Source organism: Dipodomys spectabilis, unplaced genomic scaffold (genome assembly GCF_019054845.1).
Source record: "Dipodomys spectabilis isolate Male_0828 unplaced genomic scaffold, ASM1905484v1 ptg000075l, whole genome shotgun sequence".
Taxonomy (NCBI): Eukaryota; Metazoa; Chordata; class Mammalia; order Rodentia; family Heteromyidae; genus Dipodomys; species Dipodomys spectabilis.
This window is the reverse complement of record NW_024870752.1, coordinates 13,885,922-13,905,284: the sequence shown is the minus strand read 5'-3', so window position 1 is coordinate 13,905,284 and position 19,363 is coordinate 13,885,922. Positions and strand designations below refer to the sequence as shown.

Sequence of the window (19,363 nt, the reverse complement as noted above, 5' to 3'; positions counted from 1 at the left end):
AGAACAGAGCAGGGTTGGGAAGCGGGGAACAGTGTGGGCAGGGACAGAGGAGGGCCTGGAAAAACAGATATAGATGTTTCTTATCAGTTTCTGGAAAAAACAACACAAAACAAAACACATGTGTTTGTAAGTTTGAAACACCCAAATTCACATTCTGATTGTGATGGAATACTTTTAAGACTAGTTTGTCGCTAGCATGATGTTGTCTGTCATCCAGCTGAAACACATTGATGCTAACCATACTCATATCTGCTGAACCTTTCCTGGATCAGTCATAAATAGAAGGGCCCTCAGTAGAGGATTTCTGAGATTTTTATCCACTGAGAATAACATTTTCTAAAATTCAAAATTGAGAGGAAAAATAGAAAGTGAGAGTAAAAGCAGAATTCCAGAAAACTATAAATGAGAGTAAAAACAATTCTAATTACAATATCCTTAGGAATGTGTTATAAATTAAGTATGATGCAAATAATTCAATTATCAGGTTTATCACAGTTATCAGATTTTATCTATGAATACTTTTAACCTCTAATAATGAACTATATACATTTGCCATTGAAGATAATGTGAACTGGGGTGTGATCGCACTGATTTTGCTTCATTGGTTTAAAGATTTGCTATTTGGTGTTAGTCAAAGCAATCATCAAGTCATTTTTGTGAGATTCTCTGATTCCTAAGAATTAGACAGTTTTAAGTAAAATATTATGGCACATAGTTCTGAAAATATGAAATGACAAGGACAGAAAGGGAAAGAAGCAACTACTAAGAATCTCAAAAATAGAGTTCTGTGCCTTCATCTTTCATTTTCACCAGAAATGCCTCAGTGCTGACTTGAGTATTCCTGCTCACAAATAAAGGGGAAAGGCTGTGGGTGGTAGGGTGGATGGCTGGCAAGGATCGTCATCTATTAGTGGAATCAACCCTTTCAGTTGACAAAGACAACAACCAAATCTTTAGATGGTTTATTTGATGTGCGTGAAAGGCTGGCAGTGGGATTTCTGGCACTTGAATAAGCGGAAACAATATTTTTGGCTAGAGAGACTTCTCGAGTTCTCTCAGGGAGCCTTGGAGAAGGCCATCTGGACCGAACAGTATTTCTTTTGTAAAGCCTTGCATTTGGAAACATAAAGGAAAGGTGTGCAAGCTGCAATCAGATACCTATGAAAGCCTTCTGTGCTCAGTATGGAGGAGGGGAGATTTATAACTGTTTGCACTTTTCTAGATGAAAAGACTTACATGAGGAAAACAATTCTGACTTCCTATTTTCTTTATTAAGAGAGAAGTTCTTAATTTATATTCCAGTACAGGGTATATATAATGTCCTCTTGTTAATTTGCACTATTGTTTGCTCATGAGTAAAATTATAACGTATGTGTGGGTATTTACAGTAGCTATGTCAGGCACTGACCTTCTTTTTGACCTTTATGGTCATTAATCGAATCTAGATTATAATATGAATTTCTCCCTTCCTAGGTCTTTAACCAGCTTGTGAAACTATAACAACAAATGAAAAATATTGAAGACATTAAACACAATTCTCCCAAAGCCAAGTAAAACACTGCAATAATATGAATAAAACAGAATGATGCTTGGAAAACTGAAAATGAAGCAATCATGTTTGTAGCCAGATATTTAAAAAATAAACATGTGTGTTCTAAGAAAGCAATTTAAAAATCTATCACATGAATTATACATACATGTATATAAGTTTATTTCCCTTCAAATTTTTGTTAGAATTTTGACATTTTTCTAGAAAGAAATGTAATTCTTACATTTGAATTTCCCTATGATTATTATTTTTAAAAAGCAATAAATTTTCATTCCTCTAGCTATCATTTTTGCCCAGTAAGTAATGAAGAAATAAAAAGAAAAAAATTAACACTAAGTTCACAATACAGATGTGAAAAAATAGTTTCAAATATACTTAATGTAAATATGTATCTTGTACATATTTATTTCTACATAAGTTAGTTTCTATTTATATCAATGTTAATTCTTTACTTGTGAAGTTTTTATTTTAAATATCCAGTTTTCATACTACATAAAATTCTAGGTTAAGAATAAAGAACTGTTAAAGTCCAATTTCTTCCATAAGTCTATACTAAATCTAGTTCTGGATGGAGAATTTTCAACATTGTTGTAATCACCATTATTATGAAAGAAAATATAGAATGGAACTAACTTTTAAGAAAATCCTTTATAAATTTAAGACAAATAACATGGAAATCCTGGCTGCAGTATTTCTGTTCAATAATTTAAAGCTAATAAAATTAATCTGATGCTGATTGCATCTCAAAGTATGTTCTTCTGCAAGGATGGGAAGACCAGTTTGACTCACATGTGGATGGGTACCTCACAACTGCTATTATTAGCTAAATTACAGTTTTCAGTTTGGGGAATTAAAATAGGCCCAGAGGCTGGGAAGGTGGCTCAGTAGTAGAGTGCTTGCCTCGCATGCATGAGGCCCTGGGTTCAATTCCTCAGCATCACATAAACAGCAAAAGCCAGAAGTGGTGCTGTGGCTCAAGTGGTAGAGCACTAGTCTCTAGTCTTGAGCTGAAGAGCTCAGGAACAGTGCCCAGGCCCAGAGTTCAAGCCCCAGGACTGAACCCCCCTCCAAAAAAATATAATAGGAGCATAGATGCTGACCAGTTTTAATGAAAGAAGATAATCTTGAGTCCCTAATATTACCTTCCATCTGACTAGTGGGGATTGCTATGCCAGGACAAATTCTTTAGCCTGAAAGACTTCTTGAGACTGCTGAAACAACACAGTCCCCAAGTATCACCTGCCATAGAGTAATAGGTGAATGAGCTGATTATTATTATTATTTTCTAATTTAAAGTGGTTTTCTCCCTGACATGATGCTAAAATCATTAAACGCCACATCTACAACATCCTTTTTTTTCCATTGAAATAAAGGAAAACAAAATCTGTGATATCAAAGACTCTGAACCCCAATAAATCATCTTTTCATGATCTAACTACTTCTATTAACTTTGTCCTTTGGAGAAGACAGAAAGAAAAAGTAGGACTGTTAATGTTTGAATAACAACAGCCATAATTGTTATTACTATAGAAAACACAAATGACTCAGTATTAACTATGAACTTAGCTATGTCTTTGGTCTTTGGGCAAAATATTTAAGATAGGAGCAGGAAAACACAGAAATGCAAAGATATATAATTTTATGTTCTTGGGTTGTTTCTAGTTAAATTACTTGAATGACATTTTTGTTCGATTAGGGGGAAGTCTTTTAGAAATGTCCAAGTGTCTCATTATGACATAAACCATCAGTTTTCAATTTTTAAAGAGTCATCTGTGCTGTGGGAAATAATGAGGAGTCCATGTTTTCATCAACTGATTCCCATTTGAAGCTAAATAGATTAGACATTTGTTGGAGATGATTCTTTCTACAACTGAATTACCTATTTATATGGAAATCTTTATGAACAGAACCCGTACCATTAAACTCCAAGAATCCAAGAACCCCTCAAGACCCAGTGTCACCAATTTTTGTGGCCAGACAGATTATATGCAAGTAAAAGAAACATGCTAACTGAACACTCCATTATATGAATAATTTGAACATTGCTGGACAAAGCACCTGGAGAATTTGCTGTAGGAAATATACCTCCACAAATTGGGAAGGAAAGGAATGACCTAATAGGTTGTCTCTCCTCCACTCGAATTTCTATGGTTGTTTAAGAAAAACCATCCTACCACAGTGTTGTGAAAGCTTATGTTCCCAACAAGAGGGCAATTCTTCTTGCAGGGAGGAGAGGTTCAGAATTTAACACTTAATCAGAAGGCATGGGCAATTCCCCTGGGAACAACATTTTCAAGATACAACGAAAAGGTTGTTGTTCTCTTATTCAAGAACTGAAATGTTAGGAAAAGAATGTTTCTGGTTTGAGTTTTGTTTGGAGGTTAGTAAAATGTATGGTAACCTTTCTAATAGCCTACTGCTTACAAGGCTAGGTGGCCACCTTCCTTGCTACTCAACATGCAAGGCAGTGAGGATGGTTCATGGAAGTTCTGCCAGCTCACCCTGCAACTCTTGCGCTGTTGTGTTAATGGAGTACATGCTGCCTCAGTTTACTATTTCAATAGCAGTGTTTGTCATATGTGCATCCTTAGTTGGTGTAAAGAATAAAGTAGAGGAAGTTAGTATGTGTATTCATGCAGGCTAGCTGTTACTTAGCAAGAAGGAAGTGGATGGAGTTGTTTGCATGTGTAAATGAGTCCTTGGTCTTCTCTGTAGGGGAATGTCTGCTTATTCATAGAGGATTTTGAGGACTTTTTAAATTTTATTTTGTCGGTCATGGGGCTTCAACTCAGCGCCTGGGCACTGCTACTGAGCTCTTTTTCTCAAGCACTCTACCACTTTGCATCACAGCTCCACTTCCAGTTTTCTGATGGTTAATTGGAGATAAGAATTTCATGGATTTTCCTTTCTCAGGCTGGCTTTGACCTGTAATACTGAAATCTAAGCCTCCCGAGTAGCTAGGATTACAGGGGTGAACCACCAGCACCTTGCTGGATCTTGAGTTTTGATTTAAGATGTAGAGATGGACAAAATACAACAGGTCAACACAGAAATATTTTTCTATTTGATGGGGGAGAATGATAGGAGTGACACTGTTCACAACACTGTACACATAAACTGACATGTAGAATTGAAATCTGTGCAACTAGTTAAAGATTAAGAAAAAAAGAAAAATAAATATTTTCTATGAACTGCCCTATTTATTTTTGATAGCCACTGTGGATGCGAAATGAAAGGATGATCTTCATAATGAAATGATACACACCCAAGCAAGTATGGATGTTTCCGATATAGCATATTCTGACTGTTAGTGAGTCTGTGCAAAGATGAGCATGCATGCATGTGCATTTGCATGTGTGCATGCATGGTCAGGGTTGAAGGTCAATGTTGAAGGCCATAGCATAGGGAAGGAGTCATGTAATGTTGTCACCCATGTTTACAAGTCCTGGAGTCCTCAGGTGTTTTTGCTGCTGGTGGAAGTGCAAAGGTCACTTCTCACACGGACCTCACAGATTTTACCACTGCACCTGCTTTTCTTCTTTTTAATTTTTTAAAAATTTTAAAGAAGGGACACTTTAACATTCAAAACCTTCATTATTTTCATTATTCTTTCTCCTAAGTAAATCTGCATTGAAGGCATCAAAACTTTATTCCTTATGGGAATCACAAGGCTGAGTTTAGAAGATTACTTCTAGGATAGATTTATAGATGCAACTTTCCCTTCTATCCTCTTAAAAAGAGGCAAACGGTATTATTGCAAATAACCTTTAAGATAATTAACTGACAATGCTGCAACTAGCATAAAATCTTCCTTCAGGCGACACCTAATTTAAGTGTTACTGGCACAAAGTGGAGACAGATTGTGCATTACCACTGCAATATTTACATAGCAGAAACCCACAGAGCAGGAAACGTGAGGCTCAATGATGCACTAAATTAGGAACAACCGTTCTCCAGTGTTAATTTGCTTTCCATTCTATCCAAATCTCAAGTCCAGAAATCGGTACAAACACACATACAACCTCCCACTCTTAAATGATTAAACCAGAGGAGATTTTTGTACTTTTTTGTGCCCCTCCCCCAAATTAAAATAACTTGAAATTTATTTCTTTTCTCCACAAGAACCATTTGGTTCAAACTGTGTTTATTTCATTACAACTTGCTCTCACTTTGATCTAAAATTATTTTCATATGATGCTGCATGGAATTCTACAGAGGAAAAACTAAACAGATTTCTATTTTCTCTAAGGATGCCAATGTATTTTATGAAAAGAATAAAACAAGAGACTGGAGAGCTAGCTACAGTGAGATATTTAGGAATGGAGAGGGGAGATCTACCTTCTCTGACTGTCTCGCCCTTCACCCCACCATCACCAAATAAAATGAATTTTCCTCAAGCTCTTCAAACATTTTTTCCATTCTCCCCCAGAGTATTTTAAACCCCCGTTTTACCCAAGGCGGTGACAAAACATTTACCTTTCCTAATTGCTGGTGCTCGTTAAAGGCAGCAATCAGTTCCTTAGCCCACTGGATTTTCTCTGGGGAGGGAGTGAACTGCTCCTGGACGACGGGGATTTGGTTGGGGTGGATCACCTGCTTACCTGAAGAGAGTAAGCACACCAGAATTTCACCTATGGACAGATGTGCAAACAAAATGTGTGCTCCAAATGTCTCACTATATGCTAAATAACTAACTGCAAACTTTTTTGAAGGAAAAAAACACACACACAACAGAATAAAACCAGACCCATAATCGGGCAAGCTTTTCCAGAATACATATCACATAATAACCAAACAATTGTGTTTCTGATCCTATAGAAATGCCACCTCAGTGCAGATAATCTGTTTTTAGTTACAGGTGGAATGGCCAGGCAGCTTGTTGAGTAACTGTTTTGCTTGGGAATTTAGGTGATAATGTCTGCAAATTAGAGTGATCATTTGGAGTTAAAGTAGAATAAAATCGATCATCAAATCTCCCAATATTGGCAAGTTGTCTTTTGCTTATTTTGTAGAATTATGCCACCTTCCATGATATCTTGTAGAAGTAGCACATCCGTTTTCATATAGCTTATAGAAACAGACATTACAACAATATTAATATTAATTTTCTTCCTTTAAGATGAACATGTGTCATTTCTAACATGTATTTATTTCAATAAAATAGTGCATTTAATACCTAAGGTAGAAAGCAGATTGGAATGCTGTGGCCTTTAGATGATTCTATTTTACTGAAAGTATACAGAAAACTTCTGTATCCAAAATACATGCAGATTTTCCCTTTTTGCTTCTGGAATGAAGGGCAGCTGTTTCCCACTTCATAAGCACCTTACACACCGCTAGAAAAAATTCCTATCTCTATAGATATACCTTCAGAAATACTTAGTTATTTTTGAAGCTTAAGGATTTTAAATAAAAATATCATACAGATTAAGGATTTTAAATAAAAATATCATACAGATTTATGTGTCTAAGGCTTCTGTGAAATCATGCTGTTGTTGGGAAAAAAACAGTTTAGTAATCAGGGAAATGTGAAATCTAATTAGGCCATTAATAAAATGCAAGATAATTTAATGATATAATAATGGTAAGATTGTTTTATTACATGATAAAGTTACAGATACAATTTGCCTCTTTAAAAATGAATGTACTCTTAATGCTCATTCACTCTCTTGGATATATTTGTTGGTATATTAATTTACTCAGCTTTTAAAATAGTTGTTTTAATATTTACCTAGTATGCATTAAACCAACCTGAATGTTTTAGAAAATGTTTTTATGCATTTATAATTTTTTATACATTTATAAAATCTTTTTATAAAGTTTTGTTACTTCAATTATTTTGTGGAATAGAAATAGGAACAATGTTGGATTTTTAGTTCTTCATTTATAGGAGTTTAATATCTTTTCTTTGCCATGCTATAAGTACAAAATCCTTTCATTGCTATTTCATTCTGTAAGTATACTAATAAAACATTAAAAACCTATATAAAAAATAGTACTTTATGATTATTTAAATCACTATTATTTAAATAATAAATAATTGTAACACTATTGTTAAATATTAAATTACTAAGTATTATCATTAAATATTACTTAAACAGTAATTATTATTTAATAATTTAAATTTATTATTTTAATAAATAATTTATTAATTTATTTAATAATTATTATTTAATAGCAGTATTATTCAAATAACAAATCATAGAACTTTAAATTATTTGAAGAATAATATCTGGAAACAACATAAGAGCTCCTTCCAATAATAGATATTGAGATTATATTTTAGTAATATAACAATTGTTACTATATTATTAATAAAGGTTGCCAGTTCTGGCAGTCATTTTCTACTAATTGTTAGCCCTGAATTTTCTAAGTTATATACATAACTTACAATTATGTACATAATTAACAAAGCATATTTCATAGCAACTTCCTGCTATAGGTACTGTAATTTGAGGAGCAAATAATCTACTTACAATACTGTTAAATCTCTGAGAGCACCTGGGTACCTATATTTTGGTAACTGGGCTATTTTTAGGTTTTAGAAATTTCCGTACGTACATTCATATGTGAACTTCTCTTTTATTGTATTGTATGTATTCCAACAACTAGCCACAGGCTTTAATGCCATGTGAGAATGAGGCAAATATTTTATCCAGAAGAGTTGTTATTGACAAGTTACTGAGAGGGTGCAAAATTGGACGACATTAAAATTTATGACCATGAAATCCTTTTTACAGTACCACTTGATATATCTTGCTTTAAATCAATACCTGTCAAGTCTTTTAGGTAACTGTATGATGGTGTCATTTTTGTCTTCTACAAAAGACTGCAAAAAGAAAAAAACCTATAGTGCTTCATATTTATAATCTTTCTTCTCAGCATGCAGCCCTGGAGTAACTATAATGACTAAGTCATCTGGTAAAGCTTTATTCTAAGATTTAGTTCGAGAGTCTTTTTATTAAAAAAAACAACAACAAAAAACAAAACCTAAAGTTAGTAACTATTTATCTAGCCAATGCATCGATTTAAAGTCAATCAACATGGATTGTTACCCCAGGAAATAATGACTGTAATAAAGAAACTATAGCCCCCATTTGGGTATATGACTTTTAAAACATGACAAATTTTGAAATATATATTTTGAAAGTACAGAAAATTCTTATAGCCCAAACTCAATCTTCTTTATCAGTGTTGTGGATAACACAGTCTTTCCTGTGGATTTTAAACCTTTCCACTACCTGGTCCAGATAGGTATTCCAGGGTACTTATATTTCTTTCATGGTCCCCGCCTGCTCTCTCCCCCCACAGGTCCTCCCTCCGGACTTTCTTCTTTTCTCTCCTTTCCTCTCTTCTCCTGAAAGGCGTAAGGTATGGAAATTAAATGCCAAACAGATCATGAGTAGTCTAAAGTAGTAAAAGCATTTATTTCTTTAAACAAATACTATACATAATCTCATACCTTTTAATTGCCTTTTATTTATCTGTAGAAATATAATTGGGGCAACAAAGACCTTCTCTTTAAAAATTACAGAATGGTTCTAGTGTGTGGCCCGCGTATGGTCGTGTTCACTTGAATATGCAATGGGCACCATGCCCTCAGTTCCTCTCCGTCCCCCCGCCTCCATTTCTCAGTGATTTAATACTCCCTGTTGTGGAGAAACAACAGTGCCAGGTCCATAAGTTTCTCGTGCTGAGTTGGGCACAGTCTAGAAATTTAAACCGGATTTGAAATAGCCTGTCTTCTGTGATTAAATTGGGGACCAATTTAATTCACTCCTGTGCCCCGCAGAAACTCTCCAAGCCCCTTAGAGTCTCTGGGACAAACAGCACCCCAGAGGAAGCTGAGGAAGCCCAGGTCATTTCTGGGGGCTGGTGGCCGAGGCCAGGACCCTGTCTTTTCTATTGAGTCGGTTCTGACTACAGAGCAACATCTGGCTGCCTAGCAGCCAGTGCCACACATTTTAGGAAAATGACATCAGGGTCTATTAGATAGATTCCGTGAAGTTTTTTCCCTCCAACGTTTTCCATTTGGGCCACATCCTAACCAGTTGTTGGAAAGAGACAGGGACAAGAACAACCTCCTACTGGCTCAGTAGTAGAGTACTTGCCTGGCATGCATGAGGCCCTGGGTTCGATTCCTCAGCATCACATAAACAGAAAAAGCCGGAAGTGGCGCTGTGGCTCAAGTGGTAGAGTGCTCACCTTGAGCTGAAGAGCTGAGGGACAGCGCCCAGGCCCAGAGTTCAGGCCCCACAACCGGAAAAAAAAAAAAAAAAGAACCACCTCGTGGCCATGTCGGGGGCTCTTTTCTTTCTCAGTCACTATTATATGTAGGGAGGAGTCATTCAAGGAATAGCTCAGATAATGGAAAAACACTCCTCTAAAAGGGATCACCCTTCCTTTTTTTTATTCAAAGAATTAGAAGTTCATGATTATTTTAGTTCTGTATTAAAAATACAAATTTCAGTGCTTTATTTAATTCTAAAATAACTATATTACTCTTTAACTAATTACTCTGTAAGTCTTTCAATTTTGTTTTGGGTTAAGTTATACTCCGTCCAGCCATCTTTTACATTTCAGAGGACATTATGAGACTTTTCTTTCAGCAAATGCAAATTAAATACAAGTATCAAAATACTGATAAAAGTGATACTTGCTTCGTTCTCTCATTACTTGGTGTATTTCTAGTACTGATATTCTTAGCATTTTCAGCATGAAAACAAACAAGAAAGGACTGCTGGTCTATGGTTCCCATAGTGGCCAAAAGGTCCTATGGTACTTTTACAAAAATATACATATTTCTCATATTTCTGTTGTAAAAACCACCATTTCCAGTGGCTTCCTGGTTTTGTGAGGTCAGGAGCTACCAGGTACGCCGATGGGCAGATGCCCACCTGCGCCCCACGAGGCCTCTGCTGACCCCACGGGCCACTGGCCCACGTGTTGCCAGGTGCGCTGATACTTTAACTGGGAGATGGGGGAGAGAAGGGCTTGGAGTGGCCAAAGAAGGAAAAACTAGTTACGTGTGCAAATCAGATCACAGATGATATCAACATTTGTTAAAGAAACAAATTAATAAAATTTTGACTATTTGGGGAAAGTCTTCTTCTACACATCATCCCAAATTCTTCTAACAATTCACTCAAAACCATTTTTGAAACAGCCTCACCCTTTCCCAAGGCTTAACTAAAAACTATAATAAAATACTGAAGAGGATAGAAAAACAAGTGGTAATGAATGTGAAGAGAAAATAAAATGAGTTAGACCATCTTTTGATTTTCAAAGCCAAATAAAAATGTGATGATTTGTTTGTCAGTTCTATTGGAACTTTTCCTGTGGCAGATAGGGGGATAAATATATGAGACTTCTGGTGTTGTTAGAGATGCATTTTCTGGTTCTACTTCTCTTTTGCTGGGATAGTTGCTAATCTAAACACTGCTTTCAAAGATCACATTAGAAGTCATACCAGTGAAGCCCATGGCAGCTCCCTGTCTTGACTGTTTGAGAAGGCCGTCTCCATCCCGGAAGTCGATGTACACCAGATCAATGGCTTGTAGGCCGAAGGCCTTTGCTACCACAATAATCTTCTGCCGGGCATAGAGGATGTCCTGGGTCTCTTTACTACTTGTTGCTCCTGAAAACAGGAATGTGGACAGAAAATAGAGGCTTTTAACTTTGAGAAACATTTATTATTTATTTACTAACTTTGGAAAGGCACTTATTATAAAAATTCAGTTTGTACAGACAGCTGTGTCTCCCTGGGAAATGCTTCTCAGAACAATACTTATTCAAATGTACAGGAAGAGAGGGGCACAGAGGGGCAGATCTAAACCACATACATGTCTATTTCACTGCCTGAGCGTCTCTCAATATAACCATTTCTACATGCCACAAAGAAAGGCCCTGTTTATTTCAGGAGGTGGGCATTAGGGTCACCGTGATTTCCTGATAGATTTTTCTCCATCTTGTCATTGTTTGGGAAGTGTCAGTCCAACGACAGCACCACAGAAAGTGGCTTAAGAAGCGGGCAGGGACACGGCTGACTGCTCACATGAGTGCACAATGGCTAAGCCGGGCTGGCCCAACTGTGCTGGGTTTGCAATGTCCTGTTCTCACTGAGGTTCTGGGCCCAACATTTCAAGGTTTGGAGGGAATAAGGGAAAGTCACTTATTCCGGGAGCAATGCTTTCTCCAGTCCACCAAGCTGTGGGACACACAAGTCTCCAGGGAGCACTAGTATTAAAATAAATTCCTTTTATTCACCTCACACGGGAGGTGTATGTGTGGATGGCGTTCACTGTTTGCTTGTCTGTGGTACTGGCTGCTTAGGGAAAATGTCTCCAGGTCAATGGTATGCTGTTCTGGAAATGGGTTCTGTGTCACTACCCACCCCAGTTACACCAACACCCTGGCCAGACGCTCAGTGCTTAGGAACGGGGAACATCAGTGAAAACCAAAATCAGCAAGGCCTCAGTAAATACTTGATAAGAAGGGCTTTGGAATATATTTTAAAGTAAATTTAAGGTCTGGCTTAAATAATATTTACATACTACATTTAATGTAGAAAAATAATTCACGAGGGCAATGTGAAAGCACTTTATATTTGTTTGAAAGGGGCAAGCCAGCCCTCAGACTGATGTGAAGACAGAACATTTAAGCCACCATAAGGCTGATCAGGTAGTGTGTTTATTAGGAGCAACGTATACTCTTCAATGTGCAACAAGCTTTTTATCAGTTACTTTACAAATGAACAAAAGTAAAAGATACAGTGTTCTGGAAGCAGGATAGCTCTGAGGAGCCCTAAATCATCAGGAAGTGGGGAAAAGCCATTGTCATGGTTGGTAAATACACATTGTTATGTAAATGTCCGTGGGGGGGCAAAGAAAAAATTGTATACAGTATAGACACACACACACACACACACACACACACACACAGATGAGGAAGAGAGAGAAGTCTTTGGCACCTATGCTGGCTCGAAAATCTTCTCCTCCAAAAACCACTGCGTCTAGAAAAAGGCCCAGTGGAGGCCCAATCTTTACTGTTTCTTCACACACTGCCTGGAAAAGAGCAGAACAGAACCGAGTCTCACAGAAATGCACAAATTGTGGGAGCCCAGGGTACCCCAGTAACAGAGACCCAGCTCCTGACCCTAGTAGGCTGAAGCAGTCCTGTAAGTCCAGTCCAAATTTAACCCTTCCCACAGGAATTTAGTATCAGTCATATAAGTGCTCTGTGTGCCTTTGCCTTGCTTAGTGGATTATGTTAGTATAGCTTTCCATACAGTGAACATGCTTCTAATGTTCAACGTATGTCATCCAACTTCTAGAGGAACTTTGAGTTTACTCATTGTGATTATACTATAACTTGTTTATATTTTCCTCAAATTTGTTTTTGTGCTTCCAAAGACTCTCAAATAGTAGACATAAAATCACAGGAGAATTTTAAAGTCAAACTAATTGGATTATTTACATTAGGTTCAAGTAAATGGTCTCAGGATTAAAGACATGTACACAAAACCTACAACTTTAGAGGGGAAAATAAAATGCAACAAGTCGTTCATGATATATTAAGAAAGCAACTTGGACATTTGTAAATGAATATAAAGATTAATAACATTCATCACAGACAGAACTGTGAATCTCAGAAGGTAGAGATGTAACCTGCTAATATATATATGGGTGGCAAGAAATGAGAAACTGGTGGGACCCTGCTGATTCATTTCAGGCGCTGGAAGGGCTCCTTAAGTACATTATGCAATCAAATGGCAAAACAGTGCTTAAAATTAAATCACTGTATGAATCTGGTCGCATCTAAAGAATGTGCTTTTGGACAAGCTGGTGGCTATTTGTGCAAACGAGCTGACACAAGACAAGGCTGCAGGCAGCCCCCAAACATCCTCACTCAGCCCCTCCTGTACCATCCCACAGGTCTTGGTTTCTTCTAAACATTTGCTCACACATTTTCTCTCCAGAGCACGGCAACTACCTTTTCCATTGTTTTTAGTGATTTCTTCCTTTTGCTCTCTGGGGCAGAAGAAAAGGCAGGAAAAGAAACAAAAAGAGCTAGAAACTGTGAGGGGAGGTTGCAGGGAGTGCTAGGTGACTGTTCCCAGGTCAGATGGAATGAGATGCATATTTTCAAAACAATATAAAAGAAGACCAAAAAGCTAGCCAAGAATTTGGGAAGGCAGGTCATTTAATGCACCCACACCACGTTAAAAAACACTTGGCTTATGTGGATTAGAACATATTTTATGTTCTAATGTGGCAAAGTGAAATAATAGCCCATAAATTATTTGTGCACATCAATTTACAAACAATGAGCTTATCTGCTAGATGTTAGAACTAAGACTGCTATAAAGAAGCCAGAAAAATTTCAGATGGAAAGAAAATGAACCAAGTTAATTTAAACAAGTGACAAAATATAAGTTTTTTATGTACAGCTACCTTATAAATGTAATAATTCAAAGCACATATGTATAAAGTGATTAGTTACTTAATTATTACTAGGATATGTCAATATTTTGTTTTCCAGATTTAGGACTGGGAAGCTTTTCCTTTTTCCTTAATCAATTTCTTTGTTTTCTAAGATGCTGACACCTTGTTTTTGGACTATTACAGATAACAAATAGTGATCAAGGTTTAATCTTGCTTATAAGCCCTTCTAAAAATATATTTTTTAAGTAGATGGTAAAATTCAAAACAATTCTCTTTAAACGAGAAATCAAATACTAACTTATGTAATCACATTATGGTTTTTCTTACCTTAAAATTGAGCAAACCCATTGCAGTTTCCACAAAGGGGATTAAATTCATTGGTTGTTCAAGTTTTCGGCCTTTTAAGTGGAATGAGAATTTGTCTAAAAACTAAAAAGTGTCATAGGTGATTAGTGGGGGGAAAAGTACAACCCCTGAAACCTAGCCACAGAAGTAGTATTTAAGTCTTTGACCTGAGGAAGTAATATCCCAGCCTTCTTCCTCTACACAAAAGAATTAAAAAAAAAAAAAAAAGGAAACAGAAAAAAAAAAAGTAACAAAGTTCCCACCAAACTAAATGTAAAACCCCAAGCATTGCAATCTCCTTCCCCCAGAGGAGCAATTTGAGGCCTAGGAGTTAGACTGGAAGGAGAGAATCCAAGTTTAAATGCTTCCCTTGAAACCATATTTACTTGAGACCTATAGCCCTCTTTGCATTAAATGCAAATGGTAGGCCCTTAAAACAATGCCGGCTCCTCTACCTGCCATTCTGTTTTTCTCGTGCCCAGCACTGCCATCAGTGTAACTGTTCAGCTGCCTTCTACAAGGATTCTATATTATTCCTGATAGCACCATTACCCTTTGTTCTGAAGGTTTTTCTTCAAAATTTTTTTTAGCTTACCTAGGAAGACCTTAAAAAGGAAGTTTAATTCTTTGAAGACCAAAGCTTGCCAATTTTTTCCATGAGACCAGTTCACAGCTAGCTCTGTGCTGCCAGTGGGGTAGCCCAAATTCCAAAAATCTATCATCTGGAAACATACAAAAGCTCTCGCCCAGATTCCCCCCACCTCCCCTTTCAAAAGGGGGAAAAAAAACCCCACAATCTAAATTGTAAATCTATTATGTCTATCTAGATCTAATAAGATGTGGGAAGATAAAAAAGCAATACAGGTATGATAAAGGTATTTTTGTAAATAAAGATAAAAACATATATTCATTTAAAATTTAAGGAATATTCTGCCATTAATTGATATCAAAGGAAAAGGGAATTTTAATCATCTCTCCATTCAGTCTCAGTTGGGTAAATCATATCTAAGAGATTTGCATAAATATAAACCATCAAAGACTTTTCATCTTCAAAGGGGGTTTCAAGACCCTATAAGCTTTGTACTGTAATCATCACAGGTCACCACCCTGCAGGAATAAGGCTGCTATGGCAACATAAAAAAACTAATGCTTAAGGCTTAGCATAATATTCTGACTAATAGAAAGGAAACTCATTTTAAAAGCTGGCAGCCTATTTACCAGAAGCGGGATTAGAGGTGTTATTTCCCCTTTTAGCTGCCCCCTCCTCTACTGTGCACCCCCCCCCTTAAAAAAATCTAATCACTGGGATCTTTAAAAAGCTTTTGAGCAATTTGCAGTAACTTTACAATTAGGCTAAAATAAATCACAGCTTTCAGTAATGAGGAATGATTCCCGGTTGTTCCCTGCCCCTCCCTTTGTAGACACCATCACCTCCCTTAGTAACTTCCACGGAAAGGAATAACTCAACCAAAGCAGAGAAGGCCACGATGTGACCAAATTCATGGTTTTCAATGCAAGGTAAAAGAAAACATAATTTATGTCACAATTAAGTTAGAGAATGGGCAGTGAAATATTAGTGGGGGGGGGAGTTGACTATGAACAAGTAGATTTTCTTTGCTCATTAGAGAACATTTGCAATGTTACTGTTCTTTGTGATAATCATTTTAACTACAAAAACCATAAGGTTTACAACTAGGTAAATCTTTTTTTTTTACAAGATATTCCCTGTTCTTACTGAGTCAAATCTTCAGTGTCTTTTGTTTTTAAGCCAATAGGAGGGCATTTAAAAAATTAAATATGCTAGCCCCTCCTCCCCTTCCCCTTCTCCCCTCTCTCTTAAAAAATTGCATTAAGTACTAACACAAAAGGTAACTAGTGGAGAAGTTTCAATTAATTTTTTTCAAAAGGAGACGATTAAATGTTTCCGGCCTGGTAAAGTGTTCATTTCAGCGAGGTGGATGGGGCTGGGGAGGGGGAGGATAAGAAGGGGGAAAAATTACAAAGAGATTGGGGAGGAGATGAAGTAGCAGGGCTCAGCAATTCTTTCAATTCCAGTGCACACCCAATAGTGTGTTGGAAGAATGCTCACTGTTCGGGATTTGTGGGAGAATTGTCCCGCGACAAAAGAGGCCGAGTTACGCTTGTTATAGTCCAATAAGCCGTGCCAGTCAAACAAGAACCCACACTAGCCACAAAAGGCGAGCAAGAGATTCTCACACAAAAGAAAACAAGTAAGCCCATCTTTCAGTTGTGCATCAGGCTCTGGGTTTTTACGCTTCGCATAAATACAAACGGAGAGGAAAAAATAAACAGCTCCAAAGACGACTTCTGCTCAGGGAGAGTTAGTTCTATTTAAATTTCAGCATGTCCCATACATTCAAGAATTTGAAACAGAGTACAGAGGCCTTGGCTGAAGTCTGGGGGTATCCACCACTTAAATAAGGGTAATGCTGGTGATAAATAGGCATTAACGATGAAACCAAAGGGAGAAGTGACTTCAGAGTCCTTTTCCATCAACTTAAGACATATCTGAATGGAGTCTGAGCCTTTAGGCCATTAACACAATCACGCCAGTCTCTCCGAGTCTGAGGGTATCCTTGCCAGGAGAACTCCACTTTACTAAGTAAATACTAGTCCCTGAGGATGGAATTGAAGAAATATCTAACAGAAACAGTGGTATGTATGTGTACAACTTTAAATTTTCTAGTGGCTCTATTCCAAGAGTAAAATGGAACAGGGAAGGTTAATTTATTTTCATCATCTCTTATATCCAACTTGATAGATCCTCGATATCATTTCAGCGTACAATCAATAGAAAGTTTATTGACATATTTTACATCCTTTTAAAGAAAAATCTCACAAGGGGAGTAGCCAGTCTTCAAAATCAGGTGTGTAGTTTATGCTTTGAGTACATCTCAATTTGCACTGGCCACATTTCAAGGGCTCAGGACCACGTGTCAGGTGATCCCTGTACTGAACAGGACAGATCTGCTATATAGAGATGTATTAAAAAAATAACAATGAAAAAGGTGAGGACTTTCACCAGGTTGTTACGAGAGGAGAGCTGTTGCTGTTTCCAAAAACTTCAAGATAATACTAGATATCACTGTGGTCCCACACTACCCATTCGTCCCCACAACAAACCCACCCAGCATCTCTAGATCTCGGGCTCTGTCCCAGGGGGAATCCAACTAAAAGGTTATTTCGTTCCACAGCAACCTGCAGAATAACAGCAACTCCCCAATAATATCTAGCCTTTCCTTATTTCGCAAGGAAAACAATCACAGTTATAATTGAACCCATTTCAAAAGTTTTCTTAAGTAATGTGACATGCCATCCGCTTTATATTTCAGGCTTTTATTGGCTGATAGGTCTGTCATGAAACGCAAGCACACCTGTCAACAATTTAAAAAAAGGACGCACTAGAGAACTGTTCAGGAAATAATATCTGTGCTAATTAAAACCACTAGTTAAAAGCTTCCTGTTTATTCCTCTAGCTGCCCTAAGCAGTGACCTTTTCTTCCCTTCCTTTGGGTTCATTTTTTAATATGCAGCGAGTGTCCTCTCACTGCCGGTGATGATTTCAAATGCATCTCAGCAGGCGCCCCTTACGTCATAGCTCTTCCAGGTGGAGGCCTTGGCTTCCGGCCTGCAGCCTGGAACAGGGATGCCACACTCAGGCAAGCCACGGTCCTGGGTCTGCTCTGTGAGGGCCATGAGAGGTGTGCTCATCACACTACAAGTTCAATCAGGAAGCAGAAGCATCTTTCTTCAAAAAGTGGAGCTGTTGTACAGAATGCTTTGGGCAAAGCACTAGGTCCAGGGGAAGGAAGCAGGTGCTTGTGCTTACTCCGTTTGCTCACTGCCCTTCTCTCTCTCCTCTCTGTATGCATTTAAAAAACCAGTGACACGCCAATCCTTTTATCTGCTACTCTTTAGCTGGCCCAGTGTCTTACAGCAAAGCATTAGCCTACTCACCCACTGAATTTCTTCAGGACCCTCCACTTTCGGTAGCATTAGGCTGGATGGCAGGACTCGGGACTGGAGGAGAGTCTCCAGGTCAGCTCCAGCCAGGCCACTGGATACCGAGTTTACTCGAACACACTTTTCAGTTGGACCCAGATCAAACTCTTCAAGTGTTTTCACTATTCTCATTCGAGCTTCATTCTGTATAAAGAAAATGTATCTCCTAAGTTTATCTGTTAACAGAAACATAATCAAACAATCTATGAAATTGCTATGAGGATTCAGTCTGAGTACCATTGTGAGATCTACACATTTCCTGTCCATCAAATAAGTGGTATCTGAGATAAATCATCCAGTCAAATAGGGGAGTAATTGCTTCTATCTGCATTCAAGATGGCTGTACCAAAGCTGGGATCCACCAGCACACACACTGTTGTATTTCTAAATAATAGTGGCACTTTGTTCATTAGTGGTGCTGTTCGATTGAGAAGGCAGAATAATTAATAGGCAATTGTTCATTGATTGGGCATTAACTAAAGCCCAAGCATGTCCTTTATCTGAATTTTCTCACTTAAGAAATGTAAGAAACTGGATGACATTTGGATAATGGCAGTCTTGATCTGTCAGTGTATTCACATTTAGGAAAAAATAAGGATTTGTTTTTATTTTTTCCCAAAGTATCATAGCTTATTATTATTGTTATCTTATTCTTTTGTCACTGAGTTTGGGCTTGACGTTCAATTAGGAAGGTGCTCAAAGGACTCTGACACTATTTTAGAAGAAAATCTCCCACTTGTTCAGGTGCAAGACAGCGTTAAGATCACCATGAAATCCCCTCAGAAAGTGCTTGACAAATACATTTTTCCCTTTGATTTGACAGTCTTTTTCTCCAGTTATGAAAAGTTGCAAGGTTGAAAGTCCGCTTCAATATTTGAATTATTCCTCCCAAAATTGTATGGGATGAGGCCAAATATGTTATTGATTGCCTTTGAGCCGGTGATGAAGGTGGCAGTATATTGAGGGCTGAAGGGTAGTATCAAGAAGTATCAAGAGAAAGAAA

At 37.5% G+C, this 19,363-nt stretch overlaps 1 protein-coding gene across 3 annotated transcripts in view; it reads right to left on the bottom strand.

The window, feature by feature from the left end:
* Clybl (citramalyl-CoA lyase) overlaps positions 1–19,363 on the bottom strand; it is a 189,021-nt gene that overhangs the window by 11,231 nt on the left and 158,427 nt on the right. For all 3 annotated transcript variants that reach the window (XM_042682681.1, XM_042682682.1, XM_042682684.1), the window contains exons 3-7: positions 18,316–18,504; positions 14,320–14,421; positions 12,519–12,612; positions 11,019–11,186; positions 6,026–6,150 (exon numbers count right to left, since the gene is read on the bottom strand). In XM_042682681.1, coding sequence (XP_042538615.1) covers positions 6,026–6,150; positions 11,019–11,186; positions 12,519–12,612; positions 14,320–14,421; positions 18,316–18,504 — 678 coding nt within the window. The remainder of the gene's footprint in view (positions 1–6,025; positions 6,151–11,018; positions 11,187–12,518; positions 12,613–14,319; positions 14,422–18,315; positions 18,505–19,363) is intronic.